The 16,409-nt window shown below is 44.4% G+C and overlaps 1 protein-coding gene across 1 annotated transcript in view; it reads right to left on the bottom strand.

The window, feature by feature from the left end:
• Positions 1-13,270: 13,270 nt before the first annotated feature.
• Positions 13,271-16,409, bottom strand: part of RNF213 (ring finger protein 213) — a gene marked incomplete at its 5' end in the record, with an annotated part of 158,673 nt that continues 155,534 nt past the window's right edge. Inside the window, 3 exons of the mRNA XM_083351118.1 lie at positions 13,271-14,414; positions 14,513-14,691; positions 15,881-15,970. Of these exons, the coding sequence (XP_083207244.1) occupies positions 14,255-14,414; positions 14,513-14,691; positions 15,881-15,970 (429 nt within the window). The 3' untranslated portion in view covers positions 13,271-14,254. The remainder of the gene's footprint in view (positions 14,415-14,512; positions 14,692-15,880; positions 15,971-16,409) is intronic.

Genomic DNA, 16,409 nt, shown 5'->3' with positions numbered 1-16,409 from the left:
AAAGCCGTTTAACAAGAGTCTTTGAGTCACGATCTGACTCATGTGGCTTCATGGTCTGGACTTCAACTTGGCGAATTAGTCCATCAGAGCTGGGTAGGACTTGGTGCACAAGCCCCATGGGCCAAGAGTTCCGATGTGTGTCCTTGTCTCTCAGCAAGACGAGGTCTCCTTCTTCTAGGTTAGGCTGTTTGGTCTTCCATTCACAGTGATTCTGAAGGGTAGATGAGTATTCTTGCTTCCAGCGCTTCCAGGAAGTGTTGGCCAGCAGTTGGACTTCTCTCCATTGCTGTTTATATATGTTAGATGTTTTGTGCCAGCCATGGCAGTTTCCCAAAAGGGTCATCAGATGGAGGCAAAGAGGCTTCTTTGCTTCCACTGATGAGCCAAGGGTCTCACACCCCGACAGACCCCATTGGCAGAGTGTTTTATGGTCAGGGAGGGACCAAGACCTCCCATAAATACCTCTGCACGAGGGGCTGCTCTTTGTTCTACTTCTAGTTCTAGCTTCTTAAGATTCTACTCCTAGCTCCAAGTTCTTCTTCTGTTTTAGTTATGTAATGCTAGCTTGTTTTTCTTTTATTTTGTTTCTCTCTCACATGCAGGCATGAATGCTTTCATGCCAAGTATTTCTTTCTCTTTGATCTATCATTGAATAAAGCTAATATGATTGCATCTCTGCGTGATGCCTTTTACTTGGAAGCACCTTAACGATACATCGTCCTCGTGAGATCATCTCACAAGTTGGTAGCCAGAGGATGGTTTAAAGGAACACTTCCAAGCCAGCCTACAAGATGTCTGGAACATCCAGCACAAATCCATTTATAACAGATGGCAGGACCTCTCCCATCGTGACCAGAAGTCATTGATCAAAGACAGCATCCTTGCCTAGATCCAAGCCTTCAGCCCCTGAAGCAATCTCCGCTAGAGGTGAGAGCTCAGATGACCTCCATCCCGTCAGAGGATCCAGCAGAGCATCAAGGACCCCTTCGCATGCCTCTCTCCCACTGAACGCCACAGAGGACAGCATAGAAGGCTTCCAGACTGCCCAAGACTGCTCAGATGCTGCAGAGACGGACCTGGCTGAAGCCAAACATCATGTGAGTAAGATGACTGAACAAGAACGTGAAGAGCAGCTTGTAAAGCTATTTGCAACGAAAAAGAAGAGGACACCAGCGCAGAAAGCCTCTGAACCCCTGGTGAGTCTTTCCCTTGCGACCACGAGGCCTCCAAATATGGCGCCCGCCACCCTTAGTGACCCCGGGACCCCAGGGCTTTTGGCGTGAACCCCCCCGCCCAGCTGTGAGCTACAGCTTCCTGGGGCAAGCGGAAACAAGATGGCTCCGCCCACAGCGCCCACATGGTCTGGCACAGGAAACAAGATGGTGGCCCCCAGTAACCCCACACGGTCTAACAAAGACAAGCCTCAATTAAGCCTGGAAAGCCAGCAATCCCTGGCATCCAGCCGAAATAGCATGCAATCCCTGGCATCCAGCCGAAATAGCATGCAATCCCTGGCATCCGGCCAAAGTAGCATGCAAATTCCTGGGTTCTCCCCACCACAAAGCCTAAAGTCCAATGATGGCAATGAGGTCTGTCCAGCCAAAACTGTTACAACGGCACTTCAGACAGCCATACAAGCCTTGACTACAGCCCTAGAGGCCAGCAAGACAGCGGCCCTAGCATTGGGAGTGACCAGCCTCCCTCCAAGGCCTCCTACCCTCTCCCCAGGGCCCAACTGCCGGGGAGAGTCCAGCCTGGAGCCTCCCAACAATCAACCCCCGTGGCCTCCCACCTTCTCTTCAGGTCTTCAGGACCAGCGATGGGCTTCTCAAGGGAAATCAAGCAATGCTGAAAATCCAGTGCCCAGGGGATCTCAGGAGGAATCATTGCAGCATACAACAAAGCACCAAATGCAAACCGGCAAATCTGGGCTCCACCCCCCTATGCCTCATGGGAAGAAAGGAAAAATCCTGAACAACGCCCTCCCCCGGATCACATGGTTTCCAGGCACGCCCATTTGGATTTAACAAATAATCAAGAAAAAATTCCCTCCTCGACCACTAGAGGGATCCCTTTCCCTTTACCTTTTATGTCTATGAACACTTCTGAAATGTATGCTAATGGAGCTGAGAAGGATTTCTTCCCAACAACCAATCTTCCGGGCGACTTTAAAAAGCTGCAACTTGGGGGGGAGAATTACAACAGTTGGAGTAGAGATATACAGGTATATCTCTTAAAGAATGGGACTCTAGAAATGGTTCAGAAACCCCCTTCTCTCCCATGGGGACCTCGAGAAGAGTGGCGACACCTACAGGCTTACTCGACTCTGCTCAGTTCGCTGGATAATAACTTGTTCTCCAGCATTCCAGCAGGACTCAAAGCTGATGAAGTTTGGCAGTTATTATACAATTTATTCAACAGCGATACCATTGGTTCCATCACCAGACATACAACTGAGTTTTATACAACCAGACTGAGGTTTGGTGCCAGCATGCCTGAACATCTTGCAAAATTAAAGGCACTAAGGGCAGAATTGATGTCCAGAAATTACCCAGTAACTGATGTGAACATGGTCGTGGTCATTTTTGCTTCCCTGGACAGGAGTTGGAGCAATTTCATTGTTTCACTCGAAGCGGCCAGGAGGGACGACATAAATCTGTCCTACCTCACAGGGAGACTCATCGACGAAGATAGAAGGAGACGAGATGCAGGAGAATACGCCAGAGTCACCACTCAGCAAGCCAGAAGAGGACGCCACAACTCAGAGCAAATTAATGCTCTACTTAAGTGTTTCATCTGTGGCTCTGAGGAGCACCTCAAGAAAGACTGCCCCCATCAACATCAAGCCCCTAAACGTGGTCCCAATCAAGTAAGGGGCAAGGGGCAAGGAAGGGGGCATGGCAGGGGCAAAGGAAATTTTCTGCATACTTGTTCCCTCAACCCCACAACAAAGGCTAATAGCTCCACTGACTTATGGTTACTGGACTCTGGAGCTTCTTCTCACATTACTAATATGAGTCAAGGTTTTAAAAGGTTAAAGAAAATTAACTCATCTGTCAAGGTGGCAAACGGTGATACTGCTTCAGTTGTTGGGGAGGGGTTTGTTTCTGTACCTGGACTTGGAAAAGTTGAAGGTGTTTTGCATGCTCCCCCCATTGCCAACAACCTATTAAGCATTATCAAATTATGTGACGATGACAAAGTGGAAGTTTTATTTCGCAAGGGGGGAGGTCATGTCACCCGAAACCAGAGGGTCATTGGAAATATTGCCATCATAAATGGTCTCCCATATTTTTCTCCTAAGAGCCCACAGCCTGCTCCAAGGCTTTCCAAGGGCAATGTGGGCAAGGAAACTGAATCTCAGCAGGCACCTACAGCACCACTCAAAGCAACTAGAGCCAAGAGGGTGTCAGTGGGGAAGCCGCTCCACGATAAGTGTACACATCTATTACACAGAAGATTAGGTCATGCGAGCTTCCCTGTAGTTAAAAAGATGGGAGAATTTGCTGAGGGAGTCCAGCTCAAGGATTGTGACGTGTTTCTGGACTGTGCCATTTGCAAGAAGACAAAGAGGAAGGCTGCCCCTACCCCAAAGGTGTCATTGCGTAAGGCTCAATACCCGTAGCAACTAGTACATGTTGATCTGGTTGGGCCTTTTACACCATCCCTAGGAAAGAAAAAGTATTTTCTCACTGCCGTTGATGATTTTTCACGATACGGCCATGTGTATACCCTCACAGAAAAATCTGAAGCCTTTGACGCCATAAAGTCACTGTACAACTTTATAGAGACCCAGTATAAGACCAAGATCGCACAATTGCAGAGCAATCGCGGAGCTGAATTCATGTCCCGAAAGTTCCAGGACTGGGTAAGGCGTAAGGGCATCCGCCATTTTCTTACTGCACCTTTCACCCCCGCTCAGAATGGCGTAGCTGAGAAAAGAAATGGAATCCTGCAAACCATGATGCGTAGTCTGATTGCAGACGCTAGAGTCGCAGAATCATACTGGGGGGAAGCAATCCACTACGCCAATTACACCTTAAACTGCACCTGGAGCAGTGTTGTGAACCAGACCCCATATTTCCTGGTTCACTGTAGGAAACCAAATCTGGGACATTTGCGTGTGTTTGGCTCCTACACATGGGTGCACATCCCCAAGCAGCTGTGGAAGAAGGGGAGATCTGTTTCCCAGAGACTAACGTTCTTGGGCTATGCTCCTGGCTCCAAGGCCTATCATTTCCTGGGAGAAGGGGGCAGGCCTGTGACTTCCCAATCTGCCTCTTTCGAAGAGGACTCCAATTGGACCCAGATCCACTCGAATGATTTGAACCCATATGCCAACCGACCCAGCAAGGACACACCGACCACGACATCACCTGAGACGACCACGTACCCTGCCACCGACGAAAGTGAGGAACAAGACGAAGATGCGTCCAGTCCCATGGAGGAAGGCACGCCGTCTTCACCCCCAGCAACGCCTCAGAAACCCACGGAAGAAAAGGGCAGTGAGTGGCAGAAGGTAAGGAGGTCAAAGCGGTCCAACAAAGGGGTCCCGCCAAAGAGAATTGACATTGGCCACATCGCATCTGTCAACAGCGTTGTGGTCACCCCAAAATCCTTCTCTGACATCCAGGAGCTGCCCATCGAAGAGCAGGAGAAATGGCAGCTCGCGATGGAGAAGGAGATGCAGAGCTTAAAGAAACTCAAAGTCTTCACCCCCCAGCAACCACCAAAGGAGAGGAAAGTCATTGGCACAAGGTGGGTTTACAAAGCCAAACCACTTGCCAATGGCCTCTACCTATATAAGGCCCGTTTGGTAGCCCAGGGCTTCGCTCAGCGCTATATGGAGGACTACGCCGAGACGTACTCTCCAACCGTCCGGGCAGAGAGCGTCAAGGCCGCCCTCGTGACTGCAGCCGCTCTGGGAGAAGAAGTCTTCCAATTCGACATCCAGACGGCTTACCTCCACGCCAACTTGGACCTGCAGATCTACGTGAGGGCTCCTCCTGGCTACCAGCAAGAAGGGGGAAATACATGGTTGCTCCACAAAGGGTTATATGGTCTCAAGCAGTCAGGGAAATTATGGTATGACTGTCTTAGAAAGAGTTTAGAACGAGTTGGTTTCACTGCGTCCCATGCAGATGAATGTGTCTTCACACGCAACTCCAAGGGTACCACAGAACGGGTGTTAGTTTATGTGGACGACCTATTATATGTAGGGCCTGACAAGGAAGGGTGTGATAAATTTGCCAAGGCCCTGGAAGAAAAGTTTACTCTGAAGTCTTTGGGGCGGGTTGACAAGTACTTGGGTGTGCATATTTTGGCCACTAAGGGGGGGTTCGCTCTATCTCAAAAAGAAAAGATAGAGGAATTACTGGCCAAATGCAAAATGACAGAAACTAATCCTACGCATAGCCCAATGCAAAGCGACTTTTACAACCACACTCTCAAGGACGGTCCTGAGTTCACAGATAACACGCTTTACAGATCTGTGATTGGCTCCTTGCTATACATCAGCAATTGGAGCAGACCTGACATAGCTTTAGCTGTGAATCTATTGTCCAGGCACGTGGAACACCCAAAGGAATTCCACTGGACTGCTGTTAAAAGGGTGCTTAGATACCTTAAGGGCACAGCTGATGCCCTCCTTATGCTAGAACCAGAGAAGGGGAAGATGGCCCAGCTCTCCGCTTACTCAGACGCAGACTGGGCTGGCGACACCAAAAGTAGACGGAGCACCTCTGGTTTCCTCATATTGCTAAATGGCTGTCCAATACATTGGCATGTCAGGCAGCAAAAATTTATTTCTTGCTCCACGGCCGAGGCTGAATATGCCAGCCTGTCAGACACGGCCAATGATTTGACTTGGTTCAATGAGCTGATAACAAACATCTGGGCATCTCCTCCTCTGCCCATCCAAATTCTAGAGGACAACACGGCCGCAATTGCAATCTCGGGCGCTTATGCAGTAGGATCTAGGTCTCGCCACATAGACATACGCTATAAAAATGTCAGGCACCTTACCAAAAAGGGTTTCATTCATGTTGAGCACTGTAACACAGCTGACCAGATAGCTGATCTGTTCACCAAACCTGTTCCCATTGACCGGCACAACCTTCTGTGTAAGCGTTTGTGTTTGGTCTTCTGAATGTTTTTATGCATGTCCATGACACCTGCTCGCCCCTCACATACATTCACTGGTCCCTGTCATTGGCTGGCAAGAAGGGGAATTGTTAGATGTTTTGTGCCAGCCATGGCAGTTTCCCAAAAGGGTCATCAGATGGAGGCAAAGAGGCTTCTTTGCTTCCACTGATGAGCCAAGGGTCTCAGACCCTGACAGACCCCATTGGCAGAGTGTTTTATGGTCAGGGAGGGACCAAGACCCCCCATAAATACCTCTGCACGAGGGGCTGCTCTTTGTTCTACTTCTAGTTCTAGCTTCTTAAGATTCTACTCCTAGCTCCTAGTTCTTCTTCTGTTTTAGTTATGTAATGCTAGCTTGTTTTTCTTTTATTTTGTTTCTCTCTCACATGCAGGCATGAATGCTTTCATGCCAAGTATTTCTTTCCCTTTGATCTATCATTGAATAAAGCTAATATGATTGCATCTCTGCGTGATGCCTTTTACTTGGAAGCACCTTAACGATACATTGTCCTCGTGAGATCATCTCACAATATATGTCTTTGAGAACAAAGTTCCTTAATGCTGCTGGCCAGTCGCCTGTCTTCTGGGTCACCAAGGCGGCTGGGGTGAGGATAGTTTCTTCAGGATCAGAAGAAACTGGAACCAAAGGTTGAGTGTTGATTAGCTGCTACGTCTGCAATGAGGGTAATGAGGACTTCATGCACCAGCGTGGGTATCTTTGTCAACATAGAGTCCAGGATTTTGTGGGCTACGCCAATCATGCACTCCCACGCTCCTCCCATGGAAGATGCATGGGGAGGATTGAATGTCCAAACACAATTTTGGGCCTTTAGATACTTGTCAATTGCTGAGTTGGGGCAAATGCCTTCATCAATCTGTAAGTCCTTGCAGGCTCCGACAGAGCTAGTTCCTTGGATGCTAAGACATGTGAGCAGGATGATCACTGCTATGCCTAATACATGGGGTCTCCATTTGGAGGAGTGTTTGAAGTGGGCTGGTTCTAAGAAATGGTTAGAGGGCGGTTTCTCTGTCTCCTTGACCATTGTAGACAAGCAGATGGTCTGGACAATCATTTCCTCGTTCTGTTTGAGCGATCTGCTGGGTACCTGAGGTCGAACATTGTTGTCTTGATCTGGGTCTAGAAGCTTGTAATGTTCTGGTTTTTCTGACGTCTGGCTATCTGGACGAGCCAAGAACTCAAGACCCTTTAGCCAGACTGAGTCTGCCAACTGTGATGCAAGAATGGACAATATAGCTTGGTCTGCTGGATTCTGATCTATTGGCACATATCGCCACTGTTCAGGATTTCAAGATCTTCTGATCCTTTCTACTCTATTGCTTATGTAGATGTAGAAGCATCTGCTTAGGTTGTGAATGTAGCCTAACACCACCTTGCTGTCTGTATAGAAGGTGGTGGATTGTAGCTCAAGGTCTATCATTTTCGTTGTCAGGCTTGCTATTTCTACAGCCAAAATGGCACTGCAGAGTTTTAACCTGGGTAGGGTGTGACTTTGTTGTGGTCCTAGTTTTGCCTTTCCCATGATGAAACCGACATTGTAGCTCTCCCCGCCATAGACTCTGATGTATCCTACAGCTGCTATTGCCTTCATCGAAGCATCTGAGAACACATGCAGTTTTTTCTTCATTGTGGCGGCAAGTAAAATGGGAACGTATGTGCTCTGTACATGGGCGCTTTGGAGACAACTTAGGGATCCACGCCACATCTCCCAGTCTTGCTTCTGTTCTGGCAGAAGCAGCTTGTCCCAGTCTGTGGTGTCTTGGGAGAATGTGTCTAGATCCGCAGCCCCCAATTCTGGGAAGAAGGCACACCGCCTCCTCTCTGCATGCTCCGGGCTGCTCGCATTCTTGTCCAGAAGCGAGTCCTCTTCAGCTCAGGGCAGAGGAGGTTCAGCCAGCTGCCCCTAGAGGCCTCCCTTCCCAGCTGGGGGCTTTTTAGTTATCACGATTCCCGCTCAATGAGAGCCCCACACTTCCCATTCCCAACCCGCCAGGTAGGTGGCAGCTTGCAGGCAGGTGCCCTCTACCCCTCTGCAGCCACAAGGGACCCAGGAGGCAAAGCCAGACTAGGTAGCTCAAAGAAATACAAATCCTAGGAAGATCTCCTGAGTCTTTCTTCATCCCTGGTTCCCCCAGCTGGCATTTTACTGCTCCCAGCGTCGCAAAGTCTCCCCTTCTTCATCCCTTGTTCCTGTCCTGTCCCATTTGTCATTGTGTCCATGCCCTGGGTTTTCCTACTTCCTGGGACTTCGGGGGCTCGTCCTGCATGATTACAACATCCGGCACTCCCGGCACTTCCTTGGGCTTCCTGTTTGCACGCACGAATGATCAGTAATGCAGCAGGGATTGCTTTTTCCTTCCAGTAACAGATTGCTGGGAAATACCAAACATGGCCTTGAGAATTCCAATGTTTGTTACAAAGTTTTCTGGATGTGGTTGGAAAGAGGCTGTTTGGAGCCAGAGACCACTGCCACGAGGAACACAGCTCTGGGTCGGGGTTTGGAGCAGCTCCAGGTGGGGGCTCAGCATGGGCTGCGGTGTGGCAACTATGGGGAGGGGAATCCCTGCGGCATGTGGCTCCGAGCCACAGGGGCATGGGTGCAAAGGACGGGCGGTGACGCCATAGCAAGACACCGGCATCGCTCCCGGTGACAGCACCTCTGACATCTACTATTCCAGATTTAGTCCAGACGTGGCAGTTTTGGTGCAAAGCCAGTGGTGTTGAACACGCTTGAGAATAAATCCGGAAATTACACCCATTTTCTAGTGATAGCTATGGGTAATTAGTTTGATGAGTGTTGAAGGAAAAGTCTTCATCATGGTTCAGTCCATGCCGGGAATAAACAACATGACAACTGCTTTAGAAAGAAGGTTGCAGTTTATTGAAGAGGAGAGCCAGACAGAAAGATGGCTTTGGAAGAAAAGAGAACAAGCACATGTAGGGAGTGGGTTTTTATACCTTCTTGAGCCTTTCGTTTGGAGTTGTTCCTGTGGCATGAACTTTGACCTGAGTCTGGTATTCTGATGGTGGTGGGTTAATCCTATTATGTCCCAAAGGTCATATACTGCTTCCCTGGGGCTGTGGCTGACGACTCTTAGATTTTTGCTGTGAGGGATTGTGGATTCTAGGGATCTTTCTTCGTAATCCTAGTTTCCTGACTCCAGTCTTTCTGACAAGATTACCACATCTGCAATTCTGTATACTTGGTTTCTATTTGGGACAGAGAGACTTGGGGGTGGGTTTGATTTCTGCTTTTAAAATCCTTTAGGGAAATATATTCTGCCTTTTAAATATTTCCAAAAATATTTTTCTCAGGGGTGGGTGTGACTTCCCAAAAATCCACCCTTTGTGCCATAATAGTATGTATGATACACTTTTACTGGCACAAGATTAAAATTTATCTGCTCAGGGAGCATTGGTAAACAAGCTTTAAACTGTTAATGCAAAAAAAAGAAAAAAAGGGAAGACACTAATGGAGGCAAGCAGAAAAAGATCCCTGCAGTGGCTCCCAAAAGAGGAGCTTCAAACCCATAAAGTTCTAAAAGTAAGGACAAAAGTTCTGTTAAATGGAAAAGAAATTTATAGTGTCCAATATTCTGTGCCAATTATTTTTAAAAGTTGGATGTCAGTTTGAGCTTCCAGTAAGGTTTGCACATTCCTTCCAAAATTCTTCATAGCCATGGTTTGCCTCAGTACATAACCACTGGCTGCCCATTTTCAAGGGTTATTTCCTGCCCTAGCTCTTAGTTCAGTTTATCCAGGTTAGTGATGTCCAATTGAGGTTAGCCAGTATGCAAGCCAGGCTATTACACTTTCTTAAATTGCACATAGTGAACCCTAGGACTCCCAATCTGAGTCCACCAGTGGAAGACATTCGGGCCTTAGGTTTGGAAATCTCTTTTCTGCTACTTGCGCAGTCAGGGGATATGAATTGAAAATTGCCTGAGGGAGCCTGGTTCCCTACCCCTTGGAATTTGCAAGTTGTACATGCAAAGTTTTAATGACACAGGGCAAGAATCAGACTGCTGCTTTACTGAAGGTAGGTGAAATAGACTCTGTGATTATGAATGGTGTGTGTGTGTGTATGTGTGCACGCGCAGCTACTAATGCAAAACAGGCAATACAATCTGGATAAATTTTCCTCCCACCAGACAGAAATCCAAGGTGTTCACAACTTGCTGTGCCATCTATTCCCAAATGCCATCTCTTCATAAATACATTCAACTGGCTTATTACAATACAAATGGGGCAAGAAAGAAAACCTTACAATGAGTTTACACCCTCCCCCCATAGTCTTCCTAATTTTCTTCTGAGGCTTCACGTGGGGACCAATGGCTTCAGGACTCCTTCCTTCCTCTGTAGCTTTCACAGGCATCTGGGGGAATGGTAGGACTTGGGAACATCTGTTCCAATCAGGTTGCATGGTGGCTTTTTAATGGATGACTGGATTCAAAACCCAATTCCATGGCTCAAATGGATGGCGGCAGCATCTGGCTCAGTGTGGTCTGCTTCCAAAAAGTTGTTATCTATGCAGGGCTGAAAGATATGAGAACAAGATCTCCTCCCCGCTTTCTGGGAGGAGAATGGGGGGGTTAGTTTGCAGACAATTTGAAAAGGTATTAATACTGCAGTGGTTAAAGGAACAGATAAGATGGGGACAACACAGATGAGGACAAAAGTAAGGCTGGATTCTGGTAAGGGAATATAAATGAAAGGTCTCACTTCTGAACTGAACATTTGCAACATGTTAGGACTTAAGGACTTGCAACTTGAAAAATGCTGGTCATGTTTCAGGAAAAGAATATATAAAACCCATTTATAACACATACAGTAAATGCAAGAGTGAAACTTCCAGCAGATGAACTTAAAACATTCCCTCCTGCTAACTTTGGGCTTTTTTAAGAGTACAGAAAGAAAGGGGAAAAGAAAAAAAAACATTTTTCTTCACTCTGTTGGCCAGACAGAGTGAGGGTATTTTTCTTTTGATTTCTTTCTTTTTAAAGCAAACTTTCTAGCAGAAATTTAAAATTCTTTTCTCTTTGGACTAGAGTTAACAGTCACATTTACTTTGCACACAAAGGCTTTGTCACACATATACACACAATGATAAGAGAACAGAAAAGGAAACAGAACTTTTAGTTCTACACATCCTAGTCATTCCCACCACAAACATACCTCATGGTGAGTGAGAGCGAGAGACAGTGAGTCTTCTCACTCACACACACATTTCCTTTGCTCCCCTGGGCTTTAAAGTTAAAATTTAAAGGTACTCACCTTTACCTTCTTTCCAAAGCAGCCCTTGAGCTCAAACCCAAAACTCCCTTTACTACCCTGGCTCCACATGGGCAGGGCCTGGGAAACCCATCCACAGACACAAGGGATCTGCTGCCGGCAAGATGAGAGGTTAGTTTGGAGTCCCATCTGGGTTGCCAAATTGTTGAAGGAAGTCTTCATCATGGTTCAGTGCAAGCTGGGAATAAATAACATGGCGACTGCTCTAGGCAGAAGGTTGCAGTTTATCGAAGAGGAGAGCCAGACAGAAAGATGGCTCTGGAAGAAAAGAGAACAAGCACATGTAGAGAGTGGGTTTTTATACCTTCTTGAGCCTTTTGTTTGAAGTTGTTCCTGTGGCATGAACTTTGACCTGAGTGTGCCTTTCTGGTATTCTGACAGATATTTTATTTTTGTTGTTTTTTTTCTCTACATACATGTTAATTTTTCAATCAGCGTGTGATCTGGGTTCATAAAACACTAATACATAATCAAGTCCTACTCTTTGGTTCTCTCCTCTAACCATTTGTAGAATAAATTCCAGCTTTGGTAATATTCTGTTTCTTCGTCTTTCAGCCTCATAGTCTGTCCATCTCAGCGCATTCCAGTATTTTTTTAATTACTTCTTCCTCTGATGGTATTCGTTCATTCTTCCAACATTTCGCATAAGTTATTCTTGCTGCCGTTATCATATGTAGAACCAAATATAAATTTTGCTTATTAATCTTTTCTGGTATTATACCTAACAAAAAATTTTCAGGATTAAATATTACATTTTCTGCTAATATTTTTTCTACTCAAGCATGTATTTTTTTCCCAAAAGGCCTTTATTTGTCACATGTCCACCAGATATGATAGTATGTACCTGAATTATGTTTACATTTCCAACAGTTATCTGACACATTTTTAAACATTTTTGCTAATCTTGCTGGTGGTATTCTGATGGTGGTGGGTTAATCCTATTATGTCCCAAAGGTCATATCCTGCTTCCCTGGGGCTGTGGCTGACGACTCTTAGATTTTTGCTGGGAGAGATTGTGGATTCTAGGGATCTTTTTTCCTAATCCCAGTTTCCTGACTCTAGTCTTTCTGACAAGATTACCACATCTGGAATTCTGCATACTTGGTTTGTATTTGGGACAGAGAGACTTGGGGGCAGGGTTGGTTTCTGCTTTTAAAATCCTTTAGGGATTCTGCCTTTTAAATATTTCCAAAAATATTTCTTTCTGGGGGGGGGGGGGCGGCTGACTTCCCACATGAGGAAACAAATTTCCTGTTTCCTAATTAGAAATGAAAAATCCCATTGCTCTGCAGCTCCAAATATGTAAAGAGTACAAGTCCAGGAAACTTAAGTAAAAAAAAACAATTAAGGGAATTTCATAAAGGGAGAAAAAGAACTGACTTTATTGGACATACTATAAACCAGGAAAATTTTCCATCGAACAGAGAAGATTCCCCTTTAAAATGACCATTAGATCACTTGAAGAGCAATGTCTTCCCAATTTTCCTTACAGGTGGCAGATTGGGTGACTTTTCTTTTGCACCAATGATTAGAAAGTGTGGTTGTTATCCCAATTCTTATAGAAGGTTCCTCTCGCACAAAGAATCTCTGAACAAGTTAAACCTATGGTTCTCAGATTATATTTACATAGCACGGACGAGATGTGAGGTAAAGAAATCTGTGGTAAAATTGTTAATGATTTTAGCTTGGTGAGGTGCTAAATGTTAATTAACTAAATATCAAGTAGTAAAAAGTAAATTGTCATGTTCCCCAGCTCAAGAAAGGTAATAAAATTGTAAGGTGCTATAGAAGTAATAAGGGACGTAGTCTGAACACTTTTATAACAAGGATTTTTTATTATAAGAAAAAAAGACTAGAAAGTAACTTTTACAAATTGCAATTTTTGAATAGTGAAAAAGTAAGTGAAGGCATACTATTCTGTCAGCATAGCTACCTGTATTAAGACATTATCCCTGTACAATCGAAGAAAGAACACAAATTCTGTTTCTTTAAGTCCTAGAGGGCTGGAATGACAATGCCTAATGCATAACTTGATACAAATGTCAATTAACTATTAAAAAAAGAATGGAACTATTTAAATACATACTTTTCTTTGGCAGCCAAAAACTATCAGTCTTTTATTTTTTATTTATTTAGAGCATCTTTTAACAGGAAAAAAATAATTTCCAAAACTGCTTAGAAAAAAACCTCAGTAAATCAAAGAAAATGCAACTTCGTGTCCTGTTTCATATAGTATTCAATTCAGACTATCAGTAAAACATGGTTGGGATGCTTCACTTACATACTTGCTAGATTCTATCTACTTGCTCAAATACCTAGTCTCAGAGAGGTAGATAATTCAGTACATGAGAAAAGAAAATTACAAAGAAATTATGTCCCTGGTTAAAAAAAAAAGGGACAACTGGTAGCATTTATAAAATCCAGGAAAGTTGAGTGAAAGAAGATTGTTCCCTGCCAATTCTAAATAGATCAAAGAGAAAAATTTATAATGAAGTCTATAAACCCAAAGTTATAGACGTTACATGGTCCTTTCAGAAATCTGTTAACAATGAAAATACTTTTCTTTGAATGAAGTGTACCTATCCAACTTGTATTTTTTAGAAATCCTTCATTATCTAAAGCACCAACTCCTTTACGTTTGTGCATCACTATTTATTCACATATAGCACCACAATCCTTTAATTTAGGATCACCCTAAGTGCAAAAATTCGTTATTTCCTTCCTTTCATTTTCTACAAGTATAAAGAAAAACCAACTGCTTATCAGTGAAGAGTGAGGAAAAGAGGAAAAGTGTCTGGATTAATTTCCTGGACCGCATCCACCCCGTTTAAGAGTAGCAGCTATTTTCCAGGCAGCGATAGACTGGGAAACCTGGATATCTTCTGGGAACATATCATCCAAGTCCTGAAGCTCATTGCTACCTTTTCCTTCAAGATATGGAATAAATGCTTCTTTCAGGCTGGAAAAAAAGAAAATCAGTAAGCCCCAAAGAATAAGATACTCTGCAAAACAGGATGTATTTCACTATAAAAGGGATTGGGCTGCTCACACCCTTACCTCCACGTAGGACTGTACTCTTCTCCAGCTCTGGCATGTTTCAATTTCAGCATGATCATTTCATGCAACTCTTGAAGGAAGGACTCCAGCGCCGTCTGGGTGAGGAAGGCTTTGAGAAGATCGATACTGTCCTCTGAGAGTTCCTCTTTATAGTCTGTGCTGATCTCTCCAAAAGGATCCTGGATAATACATTATGAGGAAGAGACGGAGAGAAATAGTTAAGCGGGGAGCGGAGAGAAAACAGCGACAGTGTGCTGCCACCACGTGGCTGTTTTGGAGAAATTACAATGTGGGCAGTCAGACCCTCCTACTCTAGGATGTATTTCGTCTTCCCTCCCCTTTCTGGGATGGACTTCCTCCTCCTTTGTCCCAGGAGATTTCTGTTCTCCATTAACCAGCTAACATGTGACAACAGCAGACATGTGCAGATGCTGGGAGTATTACCATTTTCTGACCTTGGAGATACCTTGGAAATATCTTGGAAATGCTGTACAAACGTCATCTTAATGCACCCCACCTTCTGTATTCGACTCTACATGCAATAAAGGTATTTCTATATGATAAAGGGTGTTTCCACGAGTTCAAACTATCTGGAGAGAACTGTTAATGGTAATGGCCTGCTTATATAGACCATAGAAATCTTAACAAGGGGTTAATTACAGTACAACAGCTTTGGATCCAGAATAGTCAGAAAATGTAATTTGAATTCCTTTGTCTGCAATTTGTATATCTGCATGTTATCAGCAAGCAAATAGTAAGAAAATATTTTTGAATTCCTTCTGTCTGCATCCTACATGTGCATGTTGTTTACAAGCAAGGCTCAGTCAAAAAGACGCTTCGAAAAAAGTGCATGCCTGCAATAAAAATTCTGTGAACTCTTGTTTCTTTCTGTCTCCCTGTGGAGACCAGCAAAAAAAGGCGTTAAAATCTTACTGCCTCTCTGCCAGCGAGTTTCCAGCCAGCGTCTTGTCTGCAATTTAGTGGTTTTAAATGCAAATGAATTTCTACTATGTGCCTTAAATGTTCAAATGTTTCAAATTGAAAGAGACTGTTTGTAAGCTTGAGTTTTGTGAAATCAAGATGCAAGATTAGAATTTTCCTGTCTGTCTCCTCTAAAATTGCCTTTCTTCCAAATTTCACTAGAAAGTTCAGAGATTTACTGTTGAAAAACAATTCATTAAAGAGCTGAATCTTTACTCAGAGGAAAAAAGCCTGCCAGTTTGCTAAGATCCTTTGTTAAAAAGCCATAGGAACAATAAAACAATTAATTGCCCTGGTAACCCAGCTCTCGGTTTGCTGCTCAGTGAAAGAGACCCCCACCTTTGGAATGCCAAGTGTCTAGTGAGCACATCCTTATCCATATCCTACCTTTTTCAAATGCAGCAGCTGTTCTGATTTATGACTAGAAAGCAGCTGCCACAATGAAACGGCATGCTTTAGCTGACATCGGCTCAGTGCCTAAAAGAAATACGAACATACACAAACATAAAAGGTTATTTTGCAAATGATAAAGCAAACATATTTCTAAATGGCGTTCACGGATGGCCATTTAGGCAATAAAGCCAAATATTAATAACAGTTTTTCTAATAAATTCTAGAACTCTTTTAATGGGAAGAGCACTTGCCAACATTTTTCATGTAAATTATGTGCAGATGAACACCAAACTAAAAAAACATTCCGCACTGCCTCTCAACACCTTATAATTCAAGGGCACCTAGATTGTATATTTTGGATAACATCTGTGGAACCATAATGTCTTGGCCTGGTCTAGGGCTATCCTGGGAAGAAGGAGGTTTTTCTAGGTGACTATAACAATGCTCCAGTTGGTAAAGGCAGTAGTCTTCTAGACAAAGTAATAGACTTTTTAAAAGGCAGCACTAATTACAATATTACATT

This window comes from Vipera ursinii (genome assembly GCF_947247035.1).
Source record: "Vipera ursinii genome assembly, chromosome: 2".
NCBI classification, from domain to species: Eukaryota; Metazoa; Chordata; class Lepidosauria; order Squamata; family Viperidae; genus Vipera; species Vipera ursinii.
Note: the sequence above shows the minus strand (reverse complement) of the source record. Positions and strands in the feature narration are given on the sequence as shown.